This window comes from Aplidium turbinatum, chromosome 5 (genome assembly GCF_918807975.1).
Source record: "Aplidium turbinatum chromosome 5, kaAplTurb1.1, whole genome shotgun sequence".
Taxonomy (NCBI): Eukaryota; Metazoa; Chordata; class Ascidiacea; order Aplousobranchia; family Polyclinidae; genus Aplidium; species Aplidium turbinatum.
The window spans coordinates 7,781,050-7,796,040 of NC_137476.1; the positions used below are offsets into that span (position 1 = coordinate 7,781,050).

The following is a 14,991-nucleotide window of genomic DNA, read 5'->3' on the forward strand; positions in this document are numbered from 1 at the left end:
ATAACACTGCATGTTAGTATTCTAGCTACCTACCTTAGCCCAGGTTGGCTTTTTTAAAGGCCTTTGGCTGGAAGATTTACGGTTTGGCTTCTTTTTTCAACTTTGGCTTTTTAAACCGTTACATTTTTTAACTTTTTAGATACTGAACCTATAAATCTGCAATTTTCCCATTGCTAATTCCGTAAAATCCTGACTAAGTGTGAAGTGTGAATTTATCAACAGCAAAAATAAGGTCAGGTGTCAGATTAGAATCGAGATAAGAATTATAGAAAGTCTTTTCTTTTTCAGTGGTGGGTGTAGTAAACCTTGGTTTGGAGCACTAAAGTTAGTGGCTATACAATACGGCAACCTGATTTGTTGAGGGTTGACATGAAGGGTCTTCTTGACAAGACCAAGTTGGGGCAATTGTGAAGTGATAAAAGTCACGTACAAAAGTTGAACATAGATCATACTGCGTAACTGCAGCCTACTGTTCATTCCATTCTGACACCGTCTCTTGAAAAGTTGTCAAAGGAAAAGCTTCGAAATGCAAGCTTTATTCAATGCTATTTTTGTAGTTATAAAAGTATAGGATACAAGAAAACAGAAGCTTATATGTATAAAAATTAAAAAAAAAATTACTGTAATCCATTTGTAGCGTAGATGCTTGCTGAATACTATCAGCATACAGTATTTGCAACTTGGTAATTAATGTTTTATCGCTGCAGGTCTATTAACTTAAGAAATTGCTGTTTAATCCATAATTGTTTTGTCAAGTTTTTGACCTATATATGCTTTGTCATGTCTAAGCCATGGGAGAATACTTTTGATTCGGGTAGAAAATACAATCCCGATTCCTGAATGGGAAAAAAAGTTTGTGTGGCTGAAAAAGAGCAGCGTTGCTTCATCAAATGAGTACTGCAAAATTTGCCACTGCACTATCACCCCACAATTAAGCAACTTGGCCGCTCATGAACAAACTGCTAAGCATAAACGATTTGTTCCTCTAGCAGGACAAAGTACGCTGAATATGGGCACTTCAGCAGATCTTGATTCTACTGCAGTTGAAAAGGCAGAGTTACAACTTGCTGTTGCAGTCGCTTGCCATTATGTCATTCGCAGTATCGACCACTCAGGGGTGATAATTTCAAGGGCATGCTGGCAAAATTGTTTATCAAAACCATCAAAACTGAAACTGCATAGAATAAAATGTTCATGCCTTATCAAAAATGTTATTGCCACATCTCTAAAAGAATATTTGATATTGGACTTGAAAGGCAAAAAGCTTTCCATGATCATAGACGAGTCAACTGACAGTTCTGTTAAAAAACATTTATTCATTTTGGGTGCGGTTTTACAGTGAACGTAAAGGAAAAGTTGCAACAGAGTTTCTTTGCTTAGTACAAGTAACTGAGGCAACAGCAGCCAATCTGTTTGATGTTATTGAATAGGAACTGTCGAGCGCTGTGGCCAGTGCTTGGGAAATTGTATTGGCTTTGCATCAGATGGTGCTTCAGCAATGGTGGACAGCAACAACTCTGTCTGGACAAGAATAAAAGAGCGTTCTCCAGATTGCATTCAAGTAAAGTGCATGTGTCACTCATTGGCCTTATGTGTGTAGCTTTAAAGTTGCCTTCAAATATTGGTTGCTATGTAATATCAGAAGTTTCACAATGGTTTTCTAACAGCGACTTGAGAGAGCTACAAAGACCTATACAAAGTCATGAATACCACTGATGTAGATATGACAAAAACAGCACCATTGCCCTTTGAGAAGCCATCTGCAACACGGTGGTTGGTAAGAGGAAAAGTCATGTTTAACATCTTAATGAACTGGCATGAATTGAGAGCCTACTTTACTGCAGCTGAGCAAAGATTGGATACCCGTCATAAAGAATGTTTAATTTAAGAAATTTTGCTGGATTACAACAATTATCTTTGTTTTTGCTACACGCTTGGTCGAAGAGTTTGAAAAGGTAAATAGCCTATTTCAGCAGACGGATGTTGATCCACAAGGTCTTTCCAAAACTCTACACTTGCACTTAAGCTTTTTACAGACGTCTGCGTGATGTAAATGGCAACCCAAAATCTATGGAGAGAATGGATTTTGGTGCTCATTTTTTTATGGAATGCGCCGAATATGGAGATGGTAGTAGGCCAGGCAATTCTAACTTTGTAATTTCTGAAATTGAAGGTGTAAAAGTTATATGTAAAGCAATGCTTGAAAAAGCTCTTCAACAAGTCACCAAAAGATTGCCATCATCTCAGGAAATATTTCAAAATTTGGTCCACCTAAGTCCTACTTCTGTTTTAAGTCAAACATCACGAGCTTCTTTTCTTAACTTGCCTTTTCTACATCTCGCTGAAAGTAATCTTACTCTTTCGGAAGACCAATACAAAAAGATAATTTTTATAGATTGGAAAGAAGAACCATTTAAATCAAACAATTAGCTGCTATGCAACACAGAACAATTTTGGTTAGGAGTCCTATGCGCTAACATGCTTGGCAACTCCAGTCAGCAAATCTGTTGTTGAGAATATTCTCACTCGTTACCTGTTGTAGAACTAAACCTAAATTAGAACCAACAGACTGCAAATCAACATCTTGGATTCGATTGTCAGAATTAGGACTGATTTAGTTTTTTCTTCAAAATACTGCAAAGACTTTAAAGCAACTAATAAAATGCTTAAGTTGTTCAATGCGGACGTACACGCAAAGTGAAATCATGCAAGATTCTACTGATGACTTTGAATCGTTTTTGTAATTTTTTTCAAATATGATTCATGATTTCATGCCAGCACCAAATGTTTCCGCTTATATGTTGGGTTCACCTTGCAAGGTGAAGAGTGTAATTGACCCTCACGTCCTCAATTGTAAGTTTATTTTGAATGTGTAACAATTTTTAAAACAGGCTTTGTAGGTCTTCAATCAATATTTCACACTCTTTTTAAGAGTGCAAGACTTCTTAATGTTTAGTTCAAGAATATTTGGAAGAGCCTTTTCTTAGCCAAACATATTTTTGTTCTGGTTATGCTCTCTGCATCCTGCGAGGTAAAAAGTGTTACTTTGTGCTGTTAATTCGTCCATTTAATAACACCAAGTATGTGATGATGACTTGTTTTTAGTACGGTAATTGATAGTCGTGTCGTGCTTTGTTTGGCTTTTTTTGATTTTCGTTTTGACTGGAGTTTTAGTCAAGATTGGCTTTTGTTTGCTATTTTGATCTGGCCACCCTAACTTAATCTATGTATTTTCCAGCAAGTTAAAGTACAATTTGTGATACAATTTCTGTATATTAAGTTCGGTGTAGCGGTTTCACTGTGAAAATTAGCTTAAATTTCTAAAAGTTCCAAAAGCAACGTCATTATTCTAAAAGAAAATTCCAAGCAGATAGGGACTTTTTCAAGCTTCTGTTGGCCGCACACCGAAACGAAACAAGGAGAACATCAGCCTTTCACCGATGAAAAGAAGTGGCCGGCCTCGGAAGACGACTCCAAGAACGGACCGAACAAATAGGAGACTTTTGCAAGAAAAACCGTGGATTTCGTCATCAGAACTTAAAAGATCGGTGCCTGAACTGGCTGATTTATCCGCGAGAACGATTCGACACCGATTGAACAAAGATCTGAAACTTCCTGCCCGTAAACCTCTGAAGAAGCCTCCCATTACACCGACAATGGCAAAGCAAAGACTCGACTTCTGCAACCAGTAGGCTACAAAGAATGGACAAGTGAAGACTGGCAGAAAGTAATGTTTTCGGATGAGTTAACCTTTTTGCAGTTTGCCTCCTATAGACACTACGTCCGAAGACCTATTGGCTCTTCACCAGTGAACCCTCGGTACATCCAAGCAACTGTCAAGCACCCTTCGTCTGTCATGATTTGGGGGTGCTTTTCCAGTTAGGGCCGAGGGGGCCTCTATTTCTTACCTAAAGGTCAAACGATGAACGCCATACCCTACATCAGTGTCCTAGATGTTTATCTTCCGACTTTTATGAACATTCACGGATGCACGACATTCCAACAAGACTCTGTTCTATGTCATTAAACCTAAGGCGGCTATGAAGTGGTTTCAGACCAAAGGTGTAAATGTGCTGAAATGGTCAGGAAATTCTCCTGGCCTGAATCCAATCGAGAATTTGTGGACTTTGATAAAACAGAGTCTCTGGATCAAATCCAAGAAATTTGGAGGAATTAAAACGAATTATTACATAGGTTTGGTGCATGGATATTGACGAAAATGTGTGCAAAAACCTCTCAGACTCTATGCCCCGCCGTATTCAAAATGTAATCAAAAACAAGGGTTATCACACTAATGATACAATTTGGTGTGTATTGAAGGTGTTCGATATATGATTGAAGTTTTAACTGAAGTTTTAATAATAAAAAATATGAGAAAAAAAACATATTAATCTGCTTTTTAAAGAAATGAAGTATCTTCTGACAGGTGTCCAACCCACAACAATGCTTGATATGAACGACTCGGTTACATGTTTGTTTGTTTTTTTTGTTTATCTTTATCCTGCATTGCGGGAAAGCGGACTTGAGCGCTATGCATCGGTGTACGCCTTCCGACGTACACCTGACCCACGTTGCAGCCGACGGCAATGTCTATTTCCGGTTGTCTACTCTACTTATGTCTTAAATTGTAATGCAAAGAAATTTATTTTCACACGAGTCAGTTCGAGTTTTTTCATTCCTTCGCACTTTCATCATTTGATTTTTGTGCTGTTTGCTTTCAGCTTAACTGAAGATGATCTAGCTGATCGAAATCGATTTTTAGCTATAGTATATATGATTAAACTGACTCGTGTGAAAATAAATTTCTTTGCATAATCTGCTTTAAAGTTTCTAAACTTTTTGCCGGCACTGTAGTTGCCACAAGAACTTGGCAGTGAAAAAGCAACACGACATGATACTACAAATCTATTCATAATTTGTTACGATAAAAAACACAAATCTTCTCGGCGATACTAAACCACCACCCAGCTGCTGATGGGAAAGTGCAAACGACTATCACAAAGTAGGCCTGAAATGACGTCATGGAAAATTACTGAGACGACAAAGTAATCAGGGTCATCTACTTGTTTCACATGAACCAAACAAAACATCAGTTTCACGATGGTCACACACTTTTGTGACTCCACTCCAGGGAATTTGGCACGACACGTGTGCCAACCGCCCGACATTGCTGTGTGGATAGTTGATCTTTTTCTGGCTCTTGGGATAGTTGATCTTTTTCTGACTCTTTCGTGTCACGTAGGAACGTAATCTACAATCCTGTCTCTGACTTTATCTTGAGATATCAGCTTCAGTTGAATTATGTTGATGGAATCTTCCAACGGTTTGTCATCAGCCATGAGGGAGAAGTTACCATCATTTGCCTGAAAGAACATTTCGTGAAGCAGACGACAGAAGCAGAAGCATGATTGTTATTTGCACGTGATTGTTGTCTATATTAGGTAGTAAATTCTGTTCTTTTTATATTAATTCAACATCTGCAAACCTTGGATCTATGTAAATAGTTCTGAAGTCTGTTCGCTGGGACGTATTTATTTGCGCATCAGCAGATGATATCACGAAGGAAAGCACGCAGCAAAAAAAACTGGACAAGTAAGCTGCTCCGACGTAGCAAAAATGGAGCAAACTCATGAGAAGCTTCTCCAAGCCAGAGATTGCCAACTTACCAGTTGCAAGGTTGCAGCAAATCTGCGGCATATCGACCACTTGTCCTCGTCAGCAACGCACTCTCGAAACAACTTTGTGTCGCCAACGTTCATAAAGTGGCTCACCATGTCGTCCCCGTACCGATGGATGTCGAAACCTGGTCTGTCATCCTGCACACAACTCATGGTATTGATGGCCATGTTCAGCGACAGGACGACAATATCTAAACTAGATCAAATTTATTGTAGAACGTTTGGGGCGGGTCACAATTTAAGTTCCCTTTGTCACATTCAAGGAAGCCGATCTTCGTGTCCACCTTCAAGTACGCCTTTAGCGACGTAGAACCGGCGCCCTTTCGATCGTCATGTCCGGCCCCTCACCACTCGGCAACGTTTTTTTCTCTGGTTTAGTGTCAGATGCATTCCGGGCGGCGTTTGCGTTAAATCAAATATTAAGCCAAAAACTACTTTTTAACTCAATTTTTCGATGCAACAGTTCATCAACCAGTAACTGGCATCTATGATGTAACAGTCCACATGTTGTTGTGTAATTCTACAGGTGGTAAAAAAGGAATGATGCAATATCACATTTTTTTCAGAAATATTTAGCTGGGGTACATTGCAACGAAATTAAATCGTGGAAAGCAGTTGTTCCAAACACAACATGCTTTATGAAAATATATATTATACACCGAACAATATTTTACAAATAAACGCATTGCCTGGCTTCGCATTTAAAATACGCTAAAATACTTTAGCCAGGAGAGCTCAAAGCGTGTTGGGGTGTCTCATCATATGTTAAGAGAACAGACCTGTTCCTGAAGAAAGTGTCCAACCGTTTGCTCCCACTCCTTGACTCGCTTGGTCAAGGCGTTTTCCTGCACGTGGCGCTTGGACGCCGTGTAAAACTTTTCCACGTGGTGGCGCACAAGATCTTCATAAGTTTGCATTTCAGAGGAGGTAAGCCCTTCATGGGTGGGATCTTGGTCTAAAATCCACGGCCAGTCATACAACATTGATTTTAGAATTGAACCACGGCCAAACAGCGATAATTATCTTCCACTTGCAAACAAGTAAAGTTTATCACAAAGCAGAATGAAAAACGTTCAGAAAGAACAACTGCCCGTCGTTGCTATGGTAACCCAAGCATACCCATTGCTGCATTGTTGTTTTCTTCTACATCATTGATGAGGTCATGTAGTTCCGGTGCCGCTGTGTCGTCATCAAACAGATCTATGCCGTCATCAGCATCGTCGTCATCAACAAAAACAGAATCCGACCCCGGGTCGATTAGTTCTGAAGCAAACATGACGTCACTGAACACCAAACCAAACAAAAGCAATGACGTTGAATCAGCGTAAAAATACCGGATTTTGCTGTTTGGGCAACTGCACCAACCGGGGAAAGTTGAGATGAAACGATGCAACAAAAGTATCTTTTGCAAGTTGGGTTTCCGTCACGTACCGTATGTCTTATTAGTTAATAAAGCCCATATTGCAGAAAACCCAACACATTAGGTGAAATTTCTACAACTTAACCATTTTTACATTTTTCAGTAGTCCTTCCTTCATTGTTAAACTTAATAACGTGCAAAAATGTTGATGATATTTAACCCAAGGCAATTCCCCTGAGACACATAGCATCCGTCCGTAGCAGCATAGTGGATTTGTAGATAACTTTTGATTGGTATTGATTAACTTCGCAACCACAGAAGACACCGATCTGTGAACACTCTGCAGGTAACCACTTGACATCAGAACGTTGCTATGTAAACGTTGCTAACGTTGCCCCGTAAATTTATGGTTGAGGGGCAACAAAATGGTCATTACAAGTGGTGTTTCAAAGATAAAATACTTCGCAAAAGAGATTTAGATCATTTAAACGGACTTAAAGAATGCCGAAAGCCAAAAACAGCTTGCGTTGCTCTTGCCCGCGAAACAGCAGCTGATCGCATGGCTTTCTCTGGTATGTGAATTACTACTGAAATGCGCACAGCACGCATGCTCACAGTCACACACTGTTTATCTTCCCGCGCGTGAGGAGCAACTTCAAAGTCAAAACGCTTAGTAGCGAAAAAGCAAATGCGAGGTTGAATGTTTATTCTCATTTCACGAGTTATCCAAACGTCCGTTAGATTTTTTGTGACTTCAAACATGAAATTGATTTTAGCAAACTTTATTGAGTTGAAACTACGACACAACGAACAATTACGTAAATACAGCTTACGAAAAATGGCATTTTTCAAAACTGTCATCCGTGTTTTGCTTCAATAAGCACTGTATTGATGTATAATTGTATATATTGTGAAAATATATACATCTCATACACTCATCAATACACACTCCTGCACTACGGTATTCGATAAAAGAACATAGACTTTCGATAAAAAACAGAAGAAAAACACTTCGCCGTTGTTAACGCTTTGAAGGTAAGTAATTAGCAAAATAAGGTTATTAAAACTGACAGCGGGGGAGGGGGGGGAGTCCACTCTGCTTGAGATCATGATTTTTCGCGTTTTATTTCGATAATTCCACTGTCTTGATCGTTGTCATTCACTCGCACGAAAAGGAAATTAATAGGCTTGTTTTCCAACAGTTCCAATTATGAGCTATCAATATCAAAATTCTTACGACTAGGCGTACTGCAGGCGTAAAACTAATCGTTTCAAGAAGCGGTTCTACTAAATGCAGTTTGCGACCTAGGTGTCAATATAAACAAAACAGTAAGCTTAATCAAAGACTATTTTAATGGAGTAAAATAGCGTGATGGTTATGACGCCATCACCTTTCTCGCCTCCAAAGGTTTTTTGAAAAGTCGGCGCCTATGAACCCAAGTATGGTCAAACGGCTGTTGGTGAAGGCCAACAATTCATTCAAACCAACAGTTCTCAACCGGGTAAAATTGGTCTATCAAAGGGATAAATTTAGTAAAGAAAATACTGATCACGTCATAATAAGTTTCCAAACTTTTAGTTGCAAAAGCAGCTGGGGATCAACGTTAAACAGTCGGTAAGAGTTGGACGAAAGTAGGGACGGTTAAAAACGTTTTTAGTCGTCTTTTTTTACGTTTTATTTGTTTTTTATACTATGAGGACGAAGTTTTATCTTGATTAGTTGTCGATGTCTTGGTTATTCCAGAGAAACAAAAGTGCAAATTTTGTACCAACATTTAAATTTTAATTGTTGGTGCAAAAAAACGACTCACGTCTCTAGACGAGAGTAATGAGGTTTGAGAACTTCAGGATGAAACAATGCAAACTAAACAAATACCTTGCCTATCTTGAGTCTTCTGCTTTTCATGGGTTGATTTCAGCTGAAAATAAACGTTTTAACAAGATATTTAATGATAATAAATAATAATCGTGCTTTTATTTGCGCCCATTGCAATAACATACAGTACACTGCGATCACAGATGCGATACAACAGACGACAGGAAGCAGCGAAGTGACATATAGTCTTCGAGTCAGCTGCTCCCCTCATTTTGGCTTGCCAGTATGTGTCTTTGCCGAGACACAGTCGCGTGCTCTGGAGCGGTGTCGAACTCACATCCTTTCGAACGTCGCACAGACGTTCTCACCACTCGGCTACGTACTTAAGAGGAGGCAATTAAGTAAACAGAAAAAGTGCATCACACACCTGTTTCCACAATGCATTCCTCTTTTGCTTCTCATCCGTGACAGGATCACGAAGGACGTTGACGAGTCGCTCTGTAAGTAGCAAAAGGAATATCTTTAACAAAAATTCCGGAAAGCATTGGTGGGGTACATAGTAGAATTAAAACCACGCTGGTTAGTATTCAAGTGGGGATAAATGCAAGAAAAAAGAAACATGGTAAGAAAAAAGTTGTCGAAGTCTGTATAACATTGCAATGACAGCAGTGGTTCGATTCTCTACAACTCTACAACACTTTTTTTTTCCTTTTTTCATCCAACACGGTCATCGTTGGCAGGCTGTACTCGCTGTAGGCGGTGTTGAAGTTCTGATGCAGGACCAGTGTACTCAGGTAAGAATGCTGACACACACAAAGTTAACTTCTTTCATCTTCATTTCACAGCTTTAAGAATGAGTGACGCGTACTTACTGGAAGATGTGAGGAAGTCTGTAAAAAGTTCTATCGGCGCAAGCAAAGGATCTTTCTTTCGCTTTTTAGGGTTCGGCCCAGGCAGTTTTATAGTTTTGCCTTTATGGAACTGCTTTTCTACCCACCGAGGGTATTCACAATGGGGGTCCAACGTTGTGCTTATTGGTGGAAAATCTTCTACGGACACCTGCGCAAAAACAAGGAAGGTGCTTGCATACGACATTGTGGCTAAGTAGTGAGACTGTTAAAAGTGAGTCATACCAAAGACTAAGAGCGGAATTTTTTTTTTTTAAGAAAAGAGTGGACTCACAGTACTGAAATACTGGTGTTACCAGAGCTTGTGTCGGTAAGAATTTGATCATGTGTTCATTATTATATAAGTGGAAAAATGCATTGTGTGCTTTATGACACCATGCCAGTAGTCTTTTGTGAAAAGTTTATACGTAAAATTGTTAGTTAAAATCAAATCAAACTAATGCGAAATATTTGAAATAGTCAAAATCACCTGGATGTTGGCATGGGTCCCTGCCAAACGGGGTCTCAATTGACGTTGTGGGGCGTCAACCTGAAAGAAAACATACAAAAATTGCTTTTTTAGAGAATTCAAGTCAACTTCATCAAAGTGGAGTAAAGAAAAAACGTAGTTTTATTTATTGATACAATACTTGTATGACTTCATCACCTGAGCATCAGTTGTCTCTTGGAGTGCGTCCCCGCCAGCGGTAGTGTTATTGGCATCATCAAAATCATTTAGAAAATCATCAGCTGGTGCTACATCTCCCCGTGGTACTGAGGACCAAGAAGAAGAATATCAATCAGTCAAAATGTCAATAAACGTGAACTGAATCTGCAATTCCTGCGCATTGATCTTTGATTCTAAATCGACTACATAGCCGAATTTTGTGAGCCATGTTACGGCACTCAAAGAGGCCAAGGTTCGAAACCAATCAAGAGAAGCATGCAGCTGTTTCTTTGGAAAGACACTTAAAGATGGACACAAAGATTGGCTTCCTTGCCTTCCAGTCCACTTAATCTAAAATCTCCAAGCAATGCTGTGCTGTATCCAGGCGTAAGCGTGGATACAGCACAAAACTATTCTAACGCATAAATAACCATTTTGCTTGTCGACTTTTACACGCAGTTTCATGCTGTGAAGCATACAGGGTGGTTATGAACTTAAAAAGCAAAATGTCTTTGCAAATGAGAAGCTCACAAAACGATGATGAATATGACATAAAAGCCGTCAATTCCACCATTTTGGCCAGAAATCAAACTATGTTACAATGTCAAATCTATTTGAAGTCTTGCTCCAAAATTGGTCCTACAAAACTATTTTGAAGTATACTAGAGGCGGCTTAGCTTAATCTACTTCACTCACTTCTAAGCTGGCGGCGGCCATGGCAGCCAAGAAATCGTTAAATGGCCCCCGACTTCAGCTTTCTAATTTGGCGTCGGCAATTGCCGAAGTAATCGAACAAAGTGTGATGTATGCAAAAGTGCCGACGCAAACTTTTAACATTGTGGATTACAGAAACCCAGTAAGCAAATCAGTCTGTAGACGTTGAATCAACGTAAAAAAACGACTGATTTGCTGTCTGAGTCTCCACGGTTGGTATTTGAATTTTCTTTCCACTCATTTTCGTTCGTTCCCTACCTCAGTGCATTTAAATACAACTGCAAATATGTTTCAGGGCCTCGTTTGCGTTGTTCTTACCTTACTAAACGCAAAAACACGATATCAATTAACGGATTTTTAAAATCACGAATTTTTAACGACTTTTTATTTCAGCTGCCTGGCGCGAAAATTTGGCCGCCGGGAAGAAGCTCTGGTAGGCCATGCTTGGTTGCCGGAAAAATAAAGGAGCCTAAAGGCCTGTCACTGATTGTTAAGCAGGCATTTGTGGGTATTATCTATGGTCCAACTGTCCATTAGGGTGGCTCGTTTTTGAACTTTTTTTTTTAATTCTCTCGGGGTAGTGGGGATATGGTGCCAATAAGTGAGAAAACAATCATGACAAAATTTGAGATTCGTAACAAATTGTTTTCAGCCTCCTCATGGGGCCCAAAAATCGAAAAATGGGGTCAAAAATGCAATTTTTTTCAAAAATATTTTTACTTTGGGTAGATACAATATTGTTTAGATATATCTAAATAACCTAAAAAAAAAATTGAAGTCATTTGAACTATTCCTTCAGCTTCCTCACAGCTTCTGAAAATTTTCATTTTGCTAAAAATTTCGCATTTTTGTTTGTGGTTACATAACTACAAACTTCGTCAGTGACGTAAATTCAAATAAAAAACGTCACTTTTTCCTACTAAATTAACCCAATTTCATTAAAAAATGACGCAACAGCTCAGGGCAGGTCTATAAAGAGAAATAAAATGACGTTTTATAGCTGGCAAAATGTCTAACGCAATTATATATGTATCATGTAACCACCCACAAAAATGCGAAATTTTTAGCAAAATGAAAATTTTCAGAAGCTGTGAGGAAGCTGAAGGAATAGTTCAAATGAATCCAATTTTTTTTCTTAGGCTAATTAGATATATCTAAACAATATTGTATCTAACCAAACTAAAAATATTTTTGAAAAAAAATGCGTTTTTGGCCCCATTTTTCGATATTTGGGCCCCATGAGGAGGCTGAAGACAATTTTTTACGAATCTCAAATTCTGTCATGAGCGTTTTCTTACTCATTGGCACCATTTCCCCACTACCCCGAAAGAATTAAAAAAAAAGTTCAAAAACGAGCCACCCTACTGTCCATGCGCCATTTACCTTCTCTACTGGTGAACTCAGTACCCCCAAGAGGAGACACTAATCCGTTTTCAAAGCACTGCTCGACCAATATGATTCCTCTTTGCTGTGGCGTCATGTTGTTGGACCAGAAGTCTCGGTAGTAATTTGTAACTTCTCCATCCTTGCTAAAAAATATGCAGAAAAATGACTTTTTGGATCAGAAGAATTCGTTCTAACAAAACCAAGTGATTTTATTGGAAAAGAATTGTACATGGACGTCACAAAAAAATAATTTTGTTGCGCTTTGAGCATATTAATCTGTTTCAGATAATTTCAGTTATCAATAGTAACTCTGATACACTGTCCTAGTGTCCTGTTCCTAAGCCCTGAGCCAAACTGTTCTTTCAGTTTTCAAACCTTAAAAATGGAGATCCACGGTTTTCATCAGACCCTTGCAAATATGTGGAATGCCGTGAAATTCCAGTAACTTCAATCCCGGCGTCAACCAAACGCTTCGATAACACTTCACGGTTATCATCCAAATTTAAAAACTAAACATATCAAAACATAAAGATAGGCTAAGTATTAAGTTAGTTAATTTTGAACAATAATTTATTTTATTAAAGGCTAAGGTATTCTCAACTGGCTGATTTCAATATTATAGCATTAAATTAAATTCAGATAATTCAGAAAAGGAAAGTAAACTGTGAAGTTAGACATAAACATTACCTTAAGCGGTTAGGAGAAACGATCATGCAGGTTATATTTCATGCAAATCAAAATTTTAAACAGTTTTTAATTTCACCAACAAGACTTCTCACCTTGTCCTCATGCTCATCAAACGTGGCATCATTGTCAACACCTTGTTGGTTCACTGAAGATGGCTGCTTACTCTGTCTGCGAATGGAAATGCTTCAGGTGCTGACAAGTTAAACAAGTTCGACTCTCGGGGTGTGCGCTTGAGCAACGCATTTCAAGACTGCTCTCCATTCAGCGGCACCTAGTGAATTAAATAATTCCCCGGCAACAACACTTCAACAATCGGAAAACGGCACTCTGCCAATCTCGGTAACCGGCCCTGCGTCAAGAGCCTCTACAAGTATGCGAAACTACCAGGAATAACCAATCAAGGCTTTTTCAGTCCGAAGATAAAGATTCAAAACCAACCAACCAAAACGGCATCTGCCTGGAAGTTTAGAAAATTTCGGTGTTGAAAATGCTTTGCAGACTCAGCATATCCCAACAACTTTTTTCTTAAATTGGATTAGTGCATATGATTTAAAAAATGTATCATTCTGCACTGTGATTAATTTTCTGTTGATAGGCTACAAAATGAAATAATTCTGCTCATACTAAGTAACATTTCCAAAGTCATTTCAAGTGTTTGTACTTGCATATTATTACATTCAAGATTGAATTCTTTCAAAACACTCTCCTATTTTCATTGACTTTCAACAAAAGAAGCGCATACCTATTGTTCTTTATCATTTCTAAAGTTTGATAGACCAGATTGTGCAGGGATTCCACCTTTCTGCTCCACACACAGGTAGTGCCTTGAATGAGGAACGAAGCCTCGGCGAAGTTCACTGTCGTTCTTCCTCCATCAAAAGAAAAGGTGATCTTTTCTAACTGCAAGAATTTGAAGTTGCTGAATATGAAAAATTATGTGTTTTTTTATGGGATCTCTGATCAAATTAGGAATTTATGAGAACATTTAGATGACATTGAAGAAAGAGGAGACATAAGTATGGGTGAATGATGAATCTTTAAGGATTTATTTAAAGTGATATTTACATCTCAATTGCAAGACATGGTAGTCTGCTTGTTTTTCAGTAACTTAAGGTCACATCTTAAATATTAGAAATGCTGCAATGTGAGAAATCATACAAGAATCTTTCTAAGGTTTCTCGCAAGATTTCTTACAAATGACATGACTTGGTTACAGTAAAAGATCTTGAAACAAAACCTGAATATGAATACTTCAAACTTTATGACAAAGTTCCACTCTACTATCACAAAGTTCAACTTTGACGAAGGTGAAAATTCTTTACCTCTACCAGATATTCTTCTAATACACTGGCGATGTCAACATTCCAATTCTTGGTCAAATCTTTGATAGGATGAAGAAGAAAGTCATACTTTTGACTTAAGTCACCCATGTTAAGAACACTTATTCATGTGTTAGTTACAAACTAGTAAAATAGCTCCACTGATAAGTGATCATCCTTTTTCTACATAATTCTATCAATCTAAATAAGAAAAGTAAACAGTCATAAAATGATACCTACAAATCATTTTAGTAGTACAGAAAATTGCAATGACAATAGGAAAACCACATGTTTCAAATAAGAACGCAATGTCAAACTTGCAAGATATTTTAGCATGCACATTTCAATTATATAATTATTATCAAATTACCTACTTTATGGGACACAATTCCCAAGAATTAAAAAGTTGTCTCTGACACAAAATAGGCTTTGCAAGAGAACAAGCTGTGAACTCAGCATAATTTCACACTGTCATGG

General features: G+C 38.3%; 1 protein-coding gene across 1 annotated transcript; it reads right to left on the reverse strand.

The window, feature by feature from the left end:
* Positions 1–4,896: 4,896 nt before the first annotated feature.
* Positions 4,897–14,705, reverse strand: LOC145770419 (condensin-2 complex subunit H2-like). The gene is made up of 14 exons (XM_082582062.1): positions 14,518–14,705; positions 13,938–14,095; positions 13,288–13,363; positions 12,884–13,017; positions 12,506–12,651; positions 10,409–10,515; positions 10,232–10,291; positions 9,727–9,913; positions 9,282–9,352; positions 8,915–8,957; positions 6,798–6,941; positions 6,458–6,633; positions 5,667–5,816; positions 4,897–5,363 (listed from the first exon to the last, which is right to left on the reverse strand). Exons 1-14 carry the CDS (start codon positions 14,623–14,625, stop codon positions 5,235–5,237), a joined length of 1,689 nt encoding a protein of 562 aa, XP_082438188.1. The 5' UTR covers positions 14,626–14,705; the 3' UTR covers positions 4,897–5,234.
* Between the last annotated feature and the right edge of the window lie 286 nt (positions 14,706–14,991).

Bases quoted from the DNA above. Each gene is read 5' to 3' on its own strand.
- LOC145770419 (XM_082582062.1), bottom strand. From the start codon at position 14,625: ATGGGTGACTTAAGTCAAAAGTATGACTTTCTTCTTCATCCTATCAAA. The intron at 13,018-13,287 runs GTGAGAAGTCTT...TGATATGTTTAG, and splicing joins TTGATGAGCATGAGGACAAG to TTTTTAAATTTGGATGATAA. The intron at 5,364-5,666 runs GTAAGTTGGCAA...ATGTTCTTTCAG, and splicing joins TTGCTGCAACCTTGCAACTG to GCAAATGATGGTAACTTCTC.